At 33.1% G+C, this 17,341-nt stretch overlaps 1 protein-coding gene across 1 annotated transcript in view; it reads right to left on the reverse strand.

Moving 5' to 3' along the window:
• The window catches only part of STXBP5L (syntaxin binding protein 5 like), a 344,970-nt gene that overhangs the window by 88,432 nt on the left and 239,197 nt on the right, over window positions 1-17,341 (reverse strand). Inside the window, exon 21 of the mRNA XM_040250785.1 lies at window positions 3,986-4,051. Within this exon, the coding sequence (XP_040106719.1) occupies window positions 3,986-4,051 (66 nt within the window). The remainder of the gene's footprint in view (window positions 1-3,985; window positions 4,052-17,341) is intronic.

A 17,341-nucleotide genomic window follows, 5' to 3' on the forward strand; every position in this document is an offset into this window, starting at 1 on the left:
TGTTCTTGCCTGGAGAATCCCAGGGACGGGGGAGCCTGGTGGGCTGCCGTCCATGGGGTTGCACAGAGTTGGAAACGACTGAAGCGACTTAGCAGCAGCAGGAGCATACACATACCTATCTATACACAAAGATATCTATCTACCTATCTATACACATACACAGAATTTCTTATCTAAAGAAAAAGTTGGCAACATAATAACAATGAGTAGAAGACTTGAATCTCATAAAAGATGATATTAAAAGTAGTCAATTAACATAAAAGAAGTTCATCAAAATCATTAGACATCAGGGACATGCATTGCAATTTGATTCCACAGTGAGATAGTCCTATATATACCTCAGAATGACTAAAGTTGGAAAAATAAAAACATTGGCGAGTATGTGGAACAAATAGAACTTTTATATGCTATTAATGGAAGTGAAATTGGTGTAACCACTTTATAAAATTCAGTAGCATTTACTGAAGTTTAACATATGCATACCCTGTAACCCCAAAACTCCCAGATACATGTAACACAGAGATAAGTTATATTTGTACTAAAAATTGTACAAGATTGGTCATAACAGCTATACTTATAATAGCTCCCAACTGAAAACCACCTAAATATTCAGCAATAATAAACTGCATAGAGATATATTTGTATAATGGAGTATTACACATCAATAAATATCATCAGCAACATAGATGAATATTATCTATATTGGGAAAAAGAGCAAAAAATAAAATGTAAATATTGAATGATTTCATTCATCTGATAGTCCAAAACCCACAAAACTAATCTTTGATGATAAAAGTCAGAATAGTAGGTACCTTTGTGGGTGTTAGCGGCTGAGAGGGGCAAAAGAGTGATATCTAGTAACTTCCACATCTTTTGATATGGGTACGATTATATGGAGTATTCATTTGTTAAACTAGTCTGCCTGAGCTCTTAAGAATTATGCACTTCAAGGTTTATATATTATACCTCAGTTAAAAAAAAAGTTTATCCCAAAAGAGGTAAGGCCAGGAAATACAAAAAGAAATTATAAATAAAAGTAAGAGTTGTGGTATTAATAGCAGAAAGGTAATATCAGGTGGACACAATATAATATGAACAATGGTGATTAACATAAAGGATGCATATATCTTTGAATATTTACACATAAATATAAAGAATAAAAAATAGATACAAGAACAAATAGAAATACATTATTAATACAGTATTTTAATTTGCCTTTCTACCATCTTTGACAAATCAAGTAATCAAAATGTAAGTAAGGGCATGAATGACATAATAAGGTAAAACTTTCAGCTGCCTAAAGCCACACACTTACATTAAATAACTCTTGGGTAAAAGAACTATAAACAGATTGTTTACTATATATAAAATACTGTTAATGCAATCTTAATATATCAAAAGGTATTATATGTTTAATGCAGAGTTCAAATTAAAATAAATAAATTTAAATTAAAAAAAATAAATAGCAAAAAAAAGGAAAAAAAGAGAAATTTAGCCCTGTTATATCAATATGTAAGAAATAATAAATATAAATGAATTGAGCATCTACCACAAAAAGGTGACAGGGAAAAAATGAAGAAAAACAGAGGAGGGTACTAATAATGATAAAAGCAGAAATCAGTAAGGTAAAAAAAAAAATAGTAAAACCAATAAACAGAAAATAGATCAGCTACTTGGTAGCCTAATTAAAGAAAGGCTCTCAATCTTTGCGTATATTCATTGTACATTTCAGAGAAAGTATAAATATGCAAATAAGTAATGATGGGTAAATGATTTACAGGGGAATTCTAGTAAAACGTTAAAAAAAAGTAGATAATGTATAGTATTTAAATTGCTGGGCATAAAGAAGTCCTTAAAGGAAAAGATCAATGTCTGATTATTAAAAAAAAAAAAAAACTACAGTAAAACACACCATAAGCAAAGTTAAAAGTTAAATTGAAAAAAATATCTGGGTCTGATGTCACAGAGAAAATTTTAACTTATGAATAAGACTAATTATTATGAAAAGAATAAATAACCCTACAGAAAATGAGCAAAGTATATGAACAGATAATTTACAAAATATTTAAAGAGCTCTTAAATGAAATATTTAATTTACAAAATATTTAAAGAGCTCTTATATGAAAAGGTATTCAACATCACTTACAATATGTGAGAGGTAAATTGAAACTGCATTAACATCTCTTTTACTAAACAGACTTGCAAAAATTAAAAAATTTGATAACAAGTATTTTCATGTTATTGCTGGAAGGAATAAAAAGTTACAAACCCCAAGGAGAGCAACTGGAGATTAAACAAGTATATGCTCTTTGACTCAGCAACTTCAATTTTAGGAATTCATCCAATTGGTATACCTGAACATTTAGTTACTGCAGCAGTTTGACATAGCAACAGACTGGTACTGAACTAAGTATACTTTAACTGGTGACGTGATTAAATAAATTATAGTATACACATGTAATTCAATATCATATAATGTAAATAAGAATAAGAAAATAATGAAATGGAAAGCAAGATACACTGTAAAGTGAAACAAGAAAAGTACAGTGAAATGTGAACGATATACTGCTTTTGTATAAAACATAAAGCAAAAGCCTACTTCTTTTTGTTTACAAACACAAACTGTCTAGAAGGATAAACAAACTAACAATGTTTATTTTTTCAAGAGGATGGAAACAATGCATGGGGAAAGATGAAAGGGAAAGTTTTTAATTCCGTTTTTGATGGTTAAAACCTAATACATGTATTACTTTCAAATTCAGATTATGGATGAGAATTTAAAGTGAGGTTAAATTATCTAAATTTGATACGGGATGTTGAATTATATTTTAATTGAAGATTTGTGGTGCAGGAATATATCAAAGTAATATTTTAAGAAGATTAATTCTGCACCATGATATGCAAAATGAATTCTAAGAGGGAGACATGGAAAACAGAGATACCTGTTAGAATATCTTTATGATATCATAGGTATAATAAATACCTAGATTAGGATGGTGCCAATGGGAATACAAGGGTAAATGTATGAGGCTATGCTTAAAATGAAAGCAGTACAATAAGGATTAAATGGATATGATTAAAACAAATTTACACAGGACACAACTAGATTCTACTCAATATACATTCTTAAAGAATAAACAACTAGCAACTCTTAAGGGAGTATACTGAAGAAATGTCACAATTCCAGCTGAATTTCTAAAGGTCAAAATTTACTGCTTTATAAAGAGATTACTGTTTATAAATTTATAAGTTTAAAATAATTTTTTAAATAAAAATGAATTATAAATTTGGGTACCCTATAAAAACAGACCTATTCAATGTCAAAGATATACCTAACTTTTTGGTGCTTAAGAATTTATATAATACTAAAATCAGGTAAATACAAATTTTCTTAAAAAGCAAATCATTCATAATGATTATCACCACCAATTTCTACCTGTTTAAATTTTTTTCACATACTTTAAAAACGTACTCCTTAATTTTGCAAATGTTGCAAAGACTTACTCCTAATAACCTTTATACTCATGTTTTTAATATAATGGGCTCACACTTTGTTTTACTCCCAACATATAATTTTTCTTTGCCAACAAATACATGTTTCAAAACTATGATCCAGAGGGCTGGTTTCTTATGCTCCTCTGCCTATAGTGTGTATTTCCCACTAATTAAGCTCTAGCTGTAAAACAATTTCTACATAACATAACCAATTTTTACTTAGCATTACTAATATATCTGTAGAATAACCTTCCTTCAAAATGTCTTTAAAAGTATTGTACTCATACCTTTGATCTTAATTTTTTGGGAAGCCATAAATATTTTAAGACATTTATATTTTATTTTGGAATCAAATTTGCTTATGGTTGAATTTCAGAAATGAAATTATACATAATTACCAAAATTATGAATTTCCCAAGAATTATGAAGATACGGCAGTGGATTACTACAATGAGTTACCAGAAGCCTGAAAATTACCACTCATGTTTACCTGAAGTAGGAGACTTGCAGCGCTCAAGTTCCTGGGGAACTGGACTGTCATTCAACTCAGTTAAGCCTGAAAATGAAATGAAAAAACATGAGGAATTTTCTAATGTTTCATAGATAATTATTAATTCCTATAAGTTTTAAAATAAGGCTTTGTTTTTCCATTGTGAGAACTTTTCTATGCTCATGTTATGACAATTATTTTGAAAAATTTTAACAATGATACAGGAGAAGCAATAACTGATATATTTAGGGTAATTGAATATAACAGTAGAAAAATACAAAATCCCTTTTCTGTTTTTTATATCAAATAATATTTTAGTAAATGACCTAGTTTCATCTGAAAATAGACCAAGAATAACATGAATTAGAACTTCTTTTAAAAAAGATCTAATCAAATCTCCCATTTCCAAAGGAAATTGTTACTGGCTTTTTAAAAGACCTTTAAGGAGATGTTACAAATTTTAAATATTATACTTATTTATAAAAGTTAAGTAAATACTAAGTGATGTGTTCAATGGTATCAAGTTCCTTTTTATAATAAGCACTCTATTTTCCTCATTTCTAATATTCCTTTATTTTAATGTCACTTTCCTGAAAAACACAAGGGACAGGCACAATGGATTAACAAAGATTTTGTAATTCCCACTATCTGCCAGTCTACATTCCTATGGCATTTATAAAATATCCTTATCATTTTCCTATCCTAGTTGGAGAGTTTCACATTTTTTTCTTTGTAAATAGAGTTTCTACTTTAATGTAAATCCCCATACCCAGGGGTACTTAAAAGCTATTATCAATTACTGAAATGATCTTTATTCATATTCCTTTCCTACCATCCTCTTCTTTATGTAATTTATACCAATAAACTTGCTGCAGATTAAAAAAATCATAGCGCTTTAGAAATGTCCACTGTGACACTTAAGCCCAGTCATTATGTTTATAAAAAAGAAATTATAGTTTGGAAAGTTTATTTACTTAAGGTTACAGAAATGAGTAGTGCCAGAGCTTCAGCAGAATTCTTTACGTATTTTGCTTAAGAGTCTTTCATCAGAAGTAATTGTATTTTCTTCCATTTGTGACTTATCATTCCATTTCCTTTAAGACAATAAAATGTCTTTTGATGAGCAAAAGATTAATTTACCTTAAGGACAATTTTTTTCTTTTCTTTTGAATTTTTTTGATTCCTGTATAAGTAATCATTGCCTATCCCATGGTAATGAATGTATCATTCTTTGTTTTCTCAAGAAACTTTCATTTTCAGGACTATAATTCTTCTCAAGTTAATTCTGATTATGGTGTGAGATAGGGATTAAGGTCCATTTTTCCCCCTATTTGTTAAAAAGATTTTCCTTTCCTAATTGATTTGTATTAGTGCCTTAGTCAAAAATAAATTGACCACATATGCATGGGTCAATTTCTTGATTCTCTCTTCTACAATCATTGGTCTATTTGTCTTTTTTTTTTTTGACTACCACAATATCTAATTAATGTAGGTTTACAGTACATCTTGTAATCAGGAAGTGAAATCTTCCAACTCTGTTCTTTTCAAAATGTGTTTTAGTTATTCTAGATTCTTTGAATTTCTAACATACATTTTTAGAATTGGTTTGTCAATTTCTATAAAAAGATATGTGTTGTTGTTGTGCTTAGTCACTCAGTCGAGTCCAACTCTTGCGAACTCACAGACTGTAGCCTGCCAGGCTCCTCTGAACATGGGATTCTCCAGGCAAGAATACTGGAGTGGGTTGCCATTTTCCTTCTCCAGGGGATCTTCCCAACCCAGGAATTGAACCTGGGTCTCCTGCATTGCAGGCAGACTCTTTACCAACTGAGATATGATAGATTATTAGTGAATTCTGATAAATTTATAGATAAATTTGGTAGAATAGCATCTTAAAAATATTGAGTTTTCCAGCCCATAAACATGGTACCTCCATTTGAATAATGTTTAAACAATTCCTTTCTGTAGATTTGAGTACAGAGGTCTTACACATGGCATTTTTCAAGTCTTCTATTTAGCTTTTGACCTTCTGCCTAGTTCTTGTATTATATTTAAAAGTAGAGTATTAAAAGATCCAGTAATTGTGGAAATGTCTGTTTCTCCCTTTGAGTCTGTCAGATATTGCTTCAAATACTTTGTAACTCTGTTGTTAGGTATCTGAAGTGAAGTGAAGTGAAAGTCGCTCAGTTGTGTCTGACTCTTTGTGAACCGATGGACTGTATAGTCCATGGAATTCTCCAGGCCAGAATATTGGAGTGGGTAGCCTTTCCCTTCTTCAGGGGATCTTCCCAACCCAGGGACTGAACCCAGGTCTCCTGCATTGCAGGCAGATTCTTTACCAGCCGAGCCACAAGGGAAGCCCATGAATACTGGAGTGGGGAGCCCATCCCTTCTCCAGGGGATCTTCCCCACCTAGGAATAGAACTGGTGTCTCCTGCATTGCAGGTGGGTTGTTTACCAACTGAGCTGTTAGGGAAGCTAGTTGTTAGGTTTGTTACATCTTCTTGATATACTGACCATTTTTATCACTTTAAATGTCCCTCTTTAATAAAATTTTTTATTCAAAATCTTTTTGTCTGATATTAGTAGAGCTATTCCATTTTTTTTTTAAATATATGCTGTTTGTGTGATATTTTTCTATCCGTTTACTTTTCCCATTTGTATCTTTTGGTGTCACCTTCAGATAGCATGGAATTGGATCTTGATTTATTTAAAAATTCAGCCCAACAATCTGTCTTTTGATTGTTTCCTTTATTATTATCTATCCACATTAAATGTTATTACTGATACAGGGTTACATGTGTCATTTTAGGTTTCCTGCATAACTCATGTATTTCTAGTCTTCTAATTCTTCCTTATTGCTTTGCTTGTACTTAAGTAAATATTTAAATATTTAAGTGATATTTAGACAGTGAAGTGATAAATTTTACCCTATATTTTTGGAGCTCTTAGTTGTTATTCTGAGATTTAACATATACATCTTATAAGAATCTACTTCTGATGTATACTAAATTCCAGTAGATATAGAAATGTTCTTATGGCACTATTTCTTCTTCCTCTTTTATATGCTATTCAGTTCAGTTCAGTTCAGTTGCTCATTCGTGTCCGACTCTTTGTGACCCCATGAATCGCAGCACGCCAGGCCTCCCACAGTTCACTCAGACTCACATCCATCGAGTTGGTGATGCCATCCAGCCATCTCATCCTCTGTCGTCCCCTTCTCCTCCTGCCCCCAATCCCTCCCAGCATCAGAGTCTTTTCCAATGAGTCAACTCTTTGCATGAGGTGGCCTAAGTACTGGAGTTTTAGCTTTAGCATCATTCCTTCCAAAGAAATCTCAGGGCTGATCTCCTTCAGAATGGACTGGTTGGATCTCTTTGCAGTCCAAGGGACTCTCGAGAGCCTTCTCCAACACCACAGTTCAAAAGCATCAATTCTTCAGCCCTCATCTTTCTTCACAGTCCAACTCTCACATCCATACATGACTATTGGAAAAACCATAGCCTTGACTAGACGGACCTTAGTCAGCAAAGTAATGTCTCTGCTTTTTAATATGCTGTCTAGGTTGGTCATAACTTTTCTTCCAAGGAGTAAGCATCTTTTAATTTCATGGCTGCAGTCACCATCTGCAGTGATTTTGGAGCCCCCCAAAATAAAGTCTGACACTGTTTCCACTGTTTCCCCATCTATTTCCCATGAAGTGATGGGACCAGATGCCATGATCTTCGTTTTCTGAATGTTGAGCTTTAAGCCAACTTTTTCACTCTCCTCTTTCTCTTTCATCAAGAGGCTTTTTAGCTCTTCACTTTCTGCCATAAGGGTGGTGTCATCTGCATATCTGAGGTTATTGATATTTCTCCCGGCAATCTATATTATATCCATATGTATTACAAACCCCAACAACATATTGCTATAATTATTGCTTTATATAATTTTATTTTTTATAAAAGCCAAGAGAAGAGAACAAACATATATTTATAAGTTTATATATTAACCTTCTGATTTACCATTCTGGCTTTCTTCATTTGTTCTGGTAGAGCCATCATCTACTCAATACAACTTTGCTCCCACCACCTTCTTTGTGTTATTGGAAAACATATTACACTTCTATATATTATTGGCCTACCAATACAATTTTATACATATTGTTCCAGAAATTGCTTTTTAAATCAGTTAAGAGAAGAAATACGCATAGTTTATAACTACCATAACAGTGTTGTTTCTTTGTCTAGATTCAAATTACCATTTGGGTCACTTTCTTTCGGCCTGAACATCTCCCTCAGTAATTCTTTGAGGATGGCTTTGCTGGAAAAAAATTCTGGTTTTGTTTATCTGGGAATACCTTTTTTTATATAATAAAATAAGCAATAATCTTGTAAAGCAGCCAAAATACAAATAATATAGCTAATAGCATTAGTGGAATTATAAGTAAATATTTTGGCCATAAGCCTTTCTGGGAATATCTTTATTTAACCTACATTTTTGAATGTGGTTTTGCTGGTGTTAAGAATCTTGTTTGATTATTATTTTTTTCCTTCTAGCACTTTGAAAGTGTCACCCTGAAGTCTTCTGGCTTCCCCTGTGTCTGTCCTATTTTTTGAGTCATACATGATAAGTCATTTTTCCATTATTTTTTAACATTTTCTAGTTTTCCAGCATTTTTACTATGATGTGCATCAGTGTGGTATCTTTGCTTTTATCCTATCTGGACTTCTTCAAATTCTGGAAGTTTTTAAGTTCGTTTTCTCTCTCCCCTTATTCTACTACATTATTATGGACATATTGGTGCACTTAAGTGTCCCATACTTCTCTAAAGTTTGTTAATTTTCTGCATTTTTCTCTGTTCTTAAGAATGCATAATTTCTATCAACCTATCTTCCAATTTTCTGATTCTTATTTCTGCTAGTTCAATCTACTATTGAGTTCCTCTACTGAATTTTTCTCTTCATTTATTATACTTTGCAACACTAGAATTTCCATTTGGTTCGTTCTCCAGAACCCTATCACCTATTTCATCTCCTCTTGCTCACTCCTCTGACAACCACCAATATGTCCTCTGTATATATCAGCATATTTTTTTGCAGTTTTTGTTTGGTTTTAGATTCCACATATATGTAATATACAGTATTTGTCTTTCTTTGTTTGACATAATTCAGTTAGCATATTGGCCTCAAGAGCCACTCATGTTTTCACAAAGGCAAGATTTCCTTTATTTATGGCTGAATTAATATTCCATTGCATATTTTCTTTATCCATTCATTATGGATGATGACTTGTTTCTGCATCTTAGCTATTGTAAATAATGCTGCAATAAACATGAGAGTGCATGTATCTTTTTCACTGTTTTCATTTTATTTGGATACATACTCAGAAGTGGAATTGCTAGATCATATAGCAGTTCCATTTCTAATTTTTTGATAAACTTCCATACTATTTATCACAGTGCTCGAACCAATTTCCTTCCCACCAACAATGCAAAAGTTCCCTTTTATCCATGTCCTTGTCAACATTTGTTATATTTTTTATAATAGCCACTCTAAGAGGTCCGAGGTAATTTCTCATTGTAATTTTAATTGCATTTCCCTGATGATGCACCTTTTCTAAAATTTATTGAAGTATAGCTGATTTTAAATTTTGTGTTAGTTTCACAGCAAAGTGATTAGTTACATAGCAAAATGATTTGTTTGTACATCCACATATTAATTCTTTTTCAGATTATTTTCTTATACAGGTTATCACAGAATATTTAGTAGAGTTGCCTATGCTATACAGTAGATCCTTCTACGTTATCTATTTTGTATATTGTAGTATGTGTATGCTAATTTCAAGGTCCTGATTTATCTCACCCATTCCCATACACACTCATTTCCCCTTTGGTAACCATAAGTTTGTTTTTAATATCTATAAGTCTGTTTCTGCTTTGTACATAAGTTCATTTATATAACATTTATTATTGATTTCACATATGAGTAATATATGTTATTACCTTTGTCTGACTTACTTCACTTAATGTGATAATCTCTAGGTCCATCCATGTTGCTGCAATGGTGTTATTTCGTTCTTTATGGTTAAGGGCTTGCCTTACGGCTCAGCTGGTAAAGAATCCACCTGCAATGCGGGAGACCTGAGTTTGATCCCTGGGCTGGGAAGATCTCCTGGAGAAGGGAAAGGCTACCCACTCCAGTATTCTGGCCTGGAGAATTCCATGGACTATACAGTCCATTGGTTCACCAAGAGTCGGACACAAGTGAGCGACTTTCACTTCACTTTATGACTGAGTAACATTCCATTGTATATATGTACCACATCTTCTTTATCTATTTATCTGTCGATGGACATTTACATTGCTTTCAACATTTGTTATATTTTTTGTAATAGCCACTCTAAGAAGTCTGAGGTAATTTCTCATTGTAATTTTAACTGCATTTCCCTGATGATGCACCTTTTCTTTTTTAAAATTTATTGAAGTATAGTTGATTTTAAATTTTGTGTTAGTTTGTAAACAGTGCTGCTGTGAACACTGGGGTACATGTATCTTTATTTTTTCTAATAATGGTTTGCCTGGATATATGCCCAGAAGTGGGATTGCTAGATCATATAATAGTTCTATTTTTAGTTTTTGAAGGAACTTTCATACTGTTCTCTGCAGTAGCTGTATCAGTATGCATTCCCATCAACAGTGTAGGAGGGTTCTTTTTTTCCACACCCTCTTCAGCATTTATTGTTTGTAGGTATTTGATGATAACCATTCTGACTAATGTTAAGGTAATACCTCCTTGTAGTTTTGATTTACATTTCTCTAATAATTAGTGATGTTGAGCATCGTTTCATGTGCTTTTTAGCCATCTGTGTGTCTTCTCTGGAGAAACATCTATTTATATCTTTTGCCAATTTTTATATTTTTTTAAAAAATTATTTACTTGCTTTTTGCCTGAACTCGGTCTTTGTCACTGGATGAGGGCCTTCTCTAATTGTGGCGAGTGGGGTCTCCTCTTCATTACAGTATGCAGGCTTCTGGTCATGGTGTCTTCTCTTGCTGAGAAGCATGGGCTCTCGGGCACAGTAGTTGTGGCCCATAGACTTAGTTGCCTCATGGCATGTGGGACATTCCCTGACCAGGGACTGAACCCATGTCTGCTGCATTGGCAGGTGGATTCTTAACCACTGGACCACCAGGGAAGCCCCCTGCCCATTTTTTGATTGTTTTGTTTTTAATATTGAGATTCATGGGCTGTTTGTATACTTTGAAGATAAATCCCTTGTTGGCTGCTTTGTTTGCAGATATATTCTCCCATTCTGAGCGTTGTCTTTTTGTTTCATTTATAGTTTGCTGTGCAGAAGCTTTTAAGATTAATTAGGTCCCATTTGTTTTTATTTTCATTATTCTAAGAGGTGAATTGAAAAATCTTGCTGTGATTTATGTCAAGGAGTGTTCGTCCTATGTTTTCCTGAGAGTTTTATACTATTGGCTTTACATTTAGGTCTTTAATCCATTTTGAGGTTTTGTGTATGGTATTGTTGTTTAGTCACTAAATCATGTCCAACTCTCTTGCAACCCCATGGATTGTAGCCTGCCAGGCTCCTCTATCCATGGGATTTCCCAGGCAAGAATATTGAAGTGGGTTGCCATTTCCTTCTCCAGGGGATCTTCCTGACCCATGTCTCCTTCATTGGCAGGTGAATTCTTTACCACTGAACCCACCAGGAAAGCCCATATGGTGTTAGGCAGTGTTCTAATTTTATTCATTTACATGTAGCTGTCCAGTTTTCCCAGCAGCACTTACTGAAGAAATGACCTTTTCTCCATTGTATATTCTTGCTTCCTTTGTCATAGATTAGTGACCAGGGGTATATGGTTTATCTCTTGTCTTTCTATCCTGTTCCATTAATCTATATTTCTGGTTTTGTGCCAGTACCACACTGCTTTGATTACTGAAGATGTGTAATACGGTCTGAAGTCAGGGAGCCTGATTCTTCCAACTCCATTTTTCTTACCTAAAATTCCTTTGGCTATCCATGGTCTTTTGTATTTCCACACAAATTGTAAACTTTTTTTGTTCTAGTTCTTCAAAAAAAGTCATTAGTAATTTGATAGGGATTGCACTGAATCTGTAGTATAGTCATTTTGACAGTATTTATTCTCCCAATCAAAGAACATTTGTGTTGTCTTTATTTTCGTTAGCATCTTACAGTTTTCAGAGTACAAGTCTTTTGCTTCCTTAGGTAAACTCATTCCTAGTTATTTTATTCTTTTTTGATGAGATGGTAAATGGGATTGTTTCCTTTTCTTTCTGATGTCTCATTGTAACTGTATGTAAGTGATTTCTGTGTATTAATTTTGTATCTTGCAACCAAATTTATTTACCACATTCATTTATGAGATCTAGTAGTTTTCTGGTAGCATCTTTAGGATTTTTATATGTATAGTATCAAGTCATCTGCAAACAGTGACAGTTTCACTTCCTTTTTCCCATTTGGATTCCTTTTATTTTTTTCTCTGATTGCTGTTGCTAGGACTTCTAAAACTATGCTGAATAAAAATGACAGTGGACATCCTTGCCTGATTCCTGATCTTAGAGGGAATGCTTTCAGCTTTTCACCACTGAGCATGATGTTATCTGCAGGTCAGTGATAGCCTTTATTGTGCTGAGGTATTTTTCCTCTGTCCTCATTTTCTGGAGAGTTTTTATCTTAAACGGGTATTGAATTTCATCAAAAGCTTTTTCTGCATTTATTGAGATGATCATATGGTTTTTATTCTTCAATTTGTTAATATGGTATATCACACTGATTTATTTTTGGATACTGAAACAGCCTTGCATCCCTGTGATAAACCCCACTGGATCATGGTGTATGATTCTTTTAACATATTGTTGGATTCAGTTTGCTAGTATTTTGTGGAGGATTTTTGCATCTGTGTTCATCAGTGTTATTGGCATCTAATATTCTTTTTTGGTGGTATCTTAGTCTGGTTTTGGTATCAGGGTGATAGTGGCCTCATAAAAAGAGGTTGGGAGCATTCCTTCCTCTGTAATTTTTTGGGAATTTCAAAAGAATAGGCATTTCCTTTTTTTGATGTAATCCCACTTGTTTATTTTTTATTATATTTTCTTTGGTTTGGGGGTCAATCCAAAAAAAAAATCACTGCCAATACCCATGTCACAGAGTTTACCACTTATGTTTTCTTGTAGGAGTTTTATGGTTTCAGATCTTACATTTAAGTCTTTTATCCATTTTGAGTTAATTATTATGTATGGTCTAAGATCCATTTGCTATGTTATGTAACTCCCATGTCTTGTTGGTATTATCTATTTGATGGGGCATTATCGTCATAGTTTCCCTTCCTTCTATAGTTCTTTAAACATATTTTTTAAAGTTGCTGTAAGGTCTTTGTTAAATTCAACATCTGGGCCCTCTCAGAGGCAATGTCTGTTTCCTTGCTTTTTCCTGTGAATAGGTAACACTTTCCTATTTCTTTGCAAGTCTCATAATATTTTGTTAGCTGGACATTTTAGGCAATATAGCAATTCTGGATGCTGATTACTGATTTCACTCCCCATTTCTGGTTTTTATTGTTATTTGCTTATTCGTTTAGTAATCTGGCTAGACTATTTTAGTGAAATTTACTTTCCTTACCTTGTGAAGGCTTTGATACTGTCCTCAGAAGGTGCAGCCTTCAGTGTACATAGTCACTCTGAGACAGCAGTGGTTTTTTTAGCAGGGCTCTCTTTGATGCCTTCCCTAGTCTCTCTGGAAGTCTGTCTGCCTTTGTTGATATCACTTCTAGCTTTTAGGTATCACAATTAGAGCCAAGTGATTACTCTGCTATTTTAGAGAACACCCTGGCCCATATATTATTCCAACATTAAATTTGGACAGGGGTCATATTTGAAACCATTCTTGGCGGTTTATTCAAACCTCAGGAGAACTTGTCTTAGCTATCTCTTTTCTAGGTTCTCTCCAGTGAACCAGCTGACTATGTTCTAGCTGGTTACTCTTAAATAAGAGGAACCACCTACCTCTTATTTTATTTCTATCAAATACTTCATCAGTTTTGAGGGCATTTTTATGCTTGAATTTCTCAAATTGTTTTAAATTAAGCTAATTTGTTTGGAGAGAGCATCAGAATTCACAGTTCTTATAGACTATCTCATCCCCTGAGCAAAACCTGTAAGTCACTAGGCTGGGGTAGAGGTGGTAACCTCTGATTTTTCTGTTTCACTTTTTTTTGGCATGAAACTTCTGCCTTATGAGCATGCTGGTGTGAGAACAGTCAGAACCTCAGCATTTTTAACTTGCCATACCTGGAGTAGAACTTCTGTCCTGTTAGTTTGGGACTGGCAGGGGAAGGGAGCCTCTGACCTCTTGACCACACTCAGCAGGAATTTGGACTTTTCAACTTTGAGTTAGAGAGAGCAGGAAATGCTGGCGACTTGCAGGCAGGAGAGGTATTAGTGCAAGTTGTGCCTCAGGTCTACAAACTCTCACTTTTTAAACCAAGTTTCAATATAGTTTCTTGAATCAATGCTTTTTCATTTTCTGCGTCCTCTTAGGACAATTACCAGAGACTGAGTGATTGGCTTTTTAAAAACAGGTTTTCCCAGTTATGCTTCTCTCTGCAGAACGTATCCCTGGTGCTTCTCAGGCTGGTATCTGAAAATCTATTCTGTATAGGGTAGTTTTAAGAATATGTCTCAAAGAAAAAAGTATTTCTCAATTGTTTACTGCTATTATATAGGGATATAGTTGATTTTTGTATACTGACTTGTATTCTTTGATGTTGCAAAATTCATAATTGTTTTTATAGCTTTTCTGTCTATTCTTTTGGGTTTCCTACATATACCACAATACTACTGGCAAATAAAGAGTTTTAGTGTTTTCCTTCTCATCTTTATACAAATTACTTTTTAGCTTGCTTTTTGCCCCTACTTAAATCAAGCACAATGTTGAACAAAGATAATGAGAGTGAACATCACTCCCTTGTTACCAGTTCTAGTAGAAAAACATTCAATATTTTAATATTATTTCATAATTATTATGTTAGTAAGTTTTTCAGAGATGGGTTTTATTCAATTTAGGATATATTTTTTTATTCTTAACTTTCTAAGGATTTTTATTATAAATAAGTATTATGAGTTTTTTGCATGTATTGAGGTAATTACATATTTTCTCCTTTGTTAGGTTAATTGGATGTTTTGCATTGATTTTCAAATATTAAATATATTCTTGGTATAAATGCACCTCAGTTATATTTCATCTTTGTTACCGATATCTGTCTTCCATTGCTAATATATTATTTATCACTTTTGCATCTATGTTCATAAGTGAGACTGGTCTGTACTTTCCCTTAAGTTACTATTTTTGTCAGATTTTCAACACTGTGCTGGCCTGATAACCTATTGAGAAGAATTCTCTTTTTTTCTAGCCCTCAAATTGTTTGCATAAAGTATGGGTTATTTCTTTCTTAAATGTTTGACTGAATTAGTCAGTGAGGCCTGCAGTTTTCTTTGCTGTGAATATTTAACTTTGAATAGAAAAAAGTGTAAAAAAAATTAGTCTATTTATATTTTCCAATGTGTTTGTCACTTTTTAAAATTTGTCACTTTTTATAATTTTTTTCCTTTCAAGAAATCTCTTAATTTCATCTACATTTGGTTATTTATGCTTTTCCTCTTTCTTGATCAGTCTTACTAGGGTTTTATAGATCATAGTAATTTATTTTTTAAGAATTATCTTGTGGGATTGTTGATCTACTCTATCTTTTGCCTTCTATTTCACTGATTTCACTTCACTATTTCACTGATTTAATTTCTTTCCTTTGTTTACTTTGGGTTACACTATTCTTTTTCAGTGTTTTAACTAAGAAGATTTTTTTAGATTATTGATTTGAGATCCTTCTTTTTCTCATTTAAGCTTCTAGTGTTCTAAACTTTCCATTAGGTACTAAGTTAGTAACATCTCAGTATTACAAATTTTGGTATTTTGTGTTTATACTTTCACTAAGTTAAAAAATAATTTTAAAAATTCCCTTATGATTTCTTCAAGACATGAGCTATTCTTAATTTTCAAATATTTGGAGATTTTAAGACATTTCTGCTATTGATTTATAATTTAATTTCTTTTATGATTAGAGAACACACTGTGCTTGATTGTTAATTCATTATTGTTTCATGACAATCCATATTTGTGAATGTTCTATGTTGCAAAAAGAAAGTGTATTTTCATTAATATGATGCAGGTGTCTATTTATGTCAGGTCATTTTGGTTAAGAGAGTTGCTTAAGTTTTTTACAGGCTTACAAATTTTTATCCTTTCTCAGACTGCTCAAGTGAAGTGCTAATCATTCAGATTCTAGAAAGTATTGAGCTGAGCTGTGGCTAGCCTGCAGCTTTAATTAGATTCAGTTTCCCTTCAAAATCTTTGCTCCTCAATCCAACCCTCACTATTCACTTTTTTAACGGGCTGATTCTTAATATTCTCAGTATTTGTGCAGAAAGAGGGTTGAGATGCAGTTTCAGATAGTTTAATTCAGCTTGGGTCAGATTCTATAATAACCCCTGAATGCAAGCACTTTGAGACTGCATGAATTTTCTACTTTTACCCACTAGATGCCAGTAGAGCACTCCTTCCCCAAGTTGTAACAACCAAAAATGTCTCCAGGAATTGCCGAATGTCCCCTGGAGAACAAAATCATACTGAGTTGAGAACCACTGCTCTAAATTATAGTAGGTGTTTTATTTGTTTGACTTACACAAGATGACTGTTAAACTCTAGAAAACTCACATCTATTACTAAGTAATATCTCTCTTATTTTTTATTCTTTGTTCATAGAATTCAAAGATGGAAGCTTATAATTACAGACCAGTGTGCTTTTCAATATAAAGTCTGGAGTAAGAAAACACTCTGTAAAACTGATTTCAAAAGGAAACCCACCAAAATACAGAACTGAAAAACAGAGATGCAAAAATCACTTGTTTAATTTCTCAACCAAATCATACATTTTGTAATTTGTATGATTACAAATTATACCCTGATTCTGTAGCTTTTTCCTTTTATGTGCCTCTCTATTACAGTAGAGAAAGCCTCCTCTTGGATACTAAGTTTTGTACATATGCTCAGATATCCTCCCCTCTCACTTTTCTGAGGGATTTTGCTTCTTCTTCTTCTTCCCTCTGTCCCTTATCATCGATCTCTCTTTCTTTGTGGATCATTCAATAGTCACATCAACTTAAAAATATGCTCTTTATCTAAAATGAAAAATATCCTCCTCTTAACACTTTCTTCCTATGCAAGTACTGACCTGTTTTTGGTACCCCTTCATAACCAAACATCTCAAAAGAGTTATTTACTTGTGCT

The sequence above is a fragment of the Oryx dammah genome, unplaced genomic scaffold (assembly GCF_014754425.2).
Source record: "Oryx dammah isolate SB20612 unplaced genomic scaffold, SCBI_Odam_1.1 HiC_scaffold_2, whole genome shotgun sequence".
Taxonomy (NCBI): domain Eukaryota; kingdom Metazoa; phylum Chordata; class Mammalia; order Artiodactyla; family Bovidae; genus Oryx; species Oryx dammah.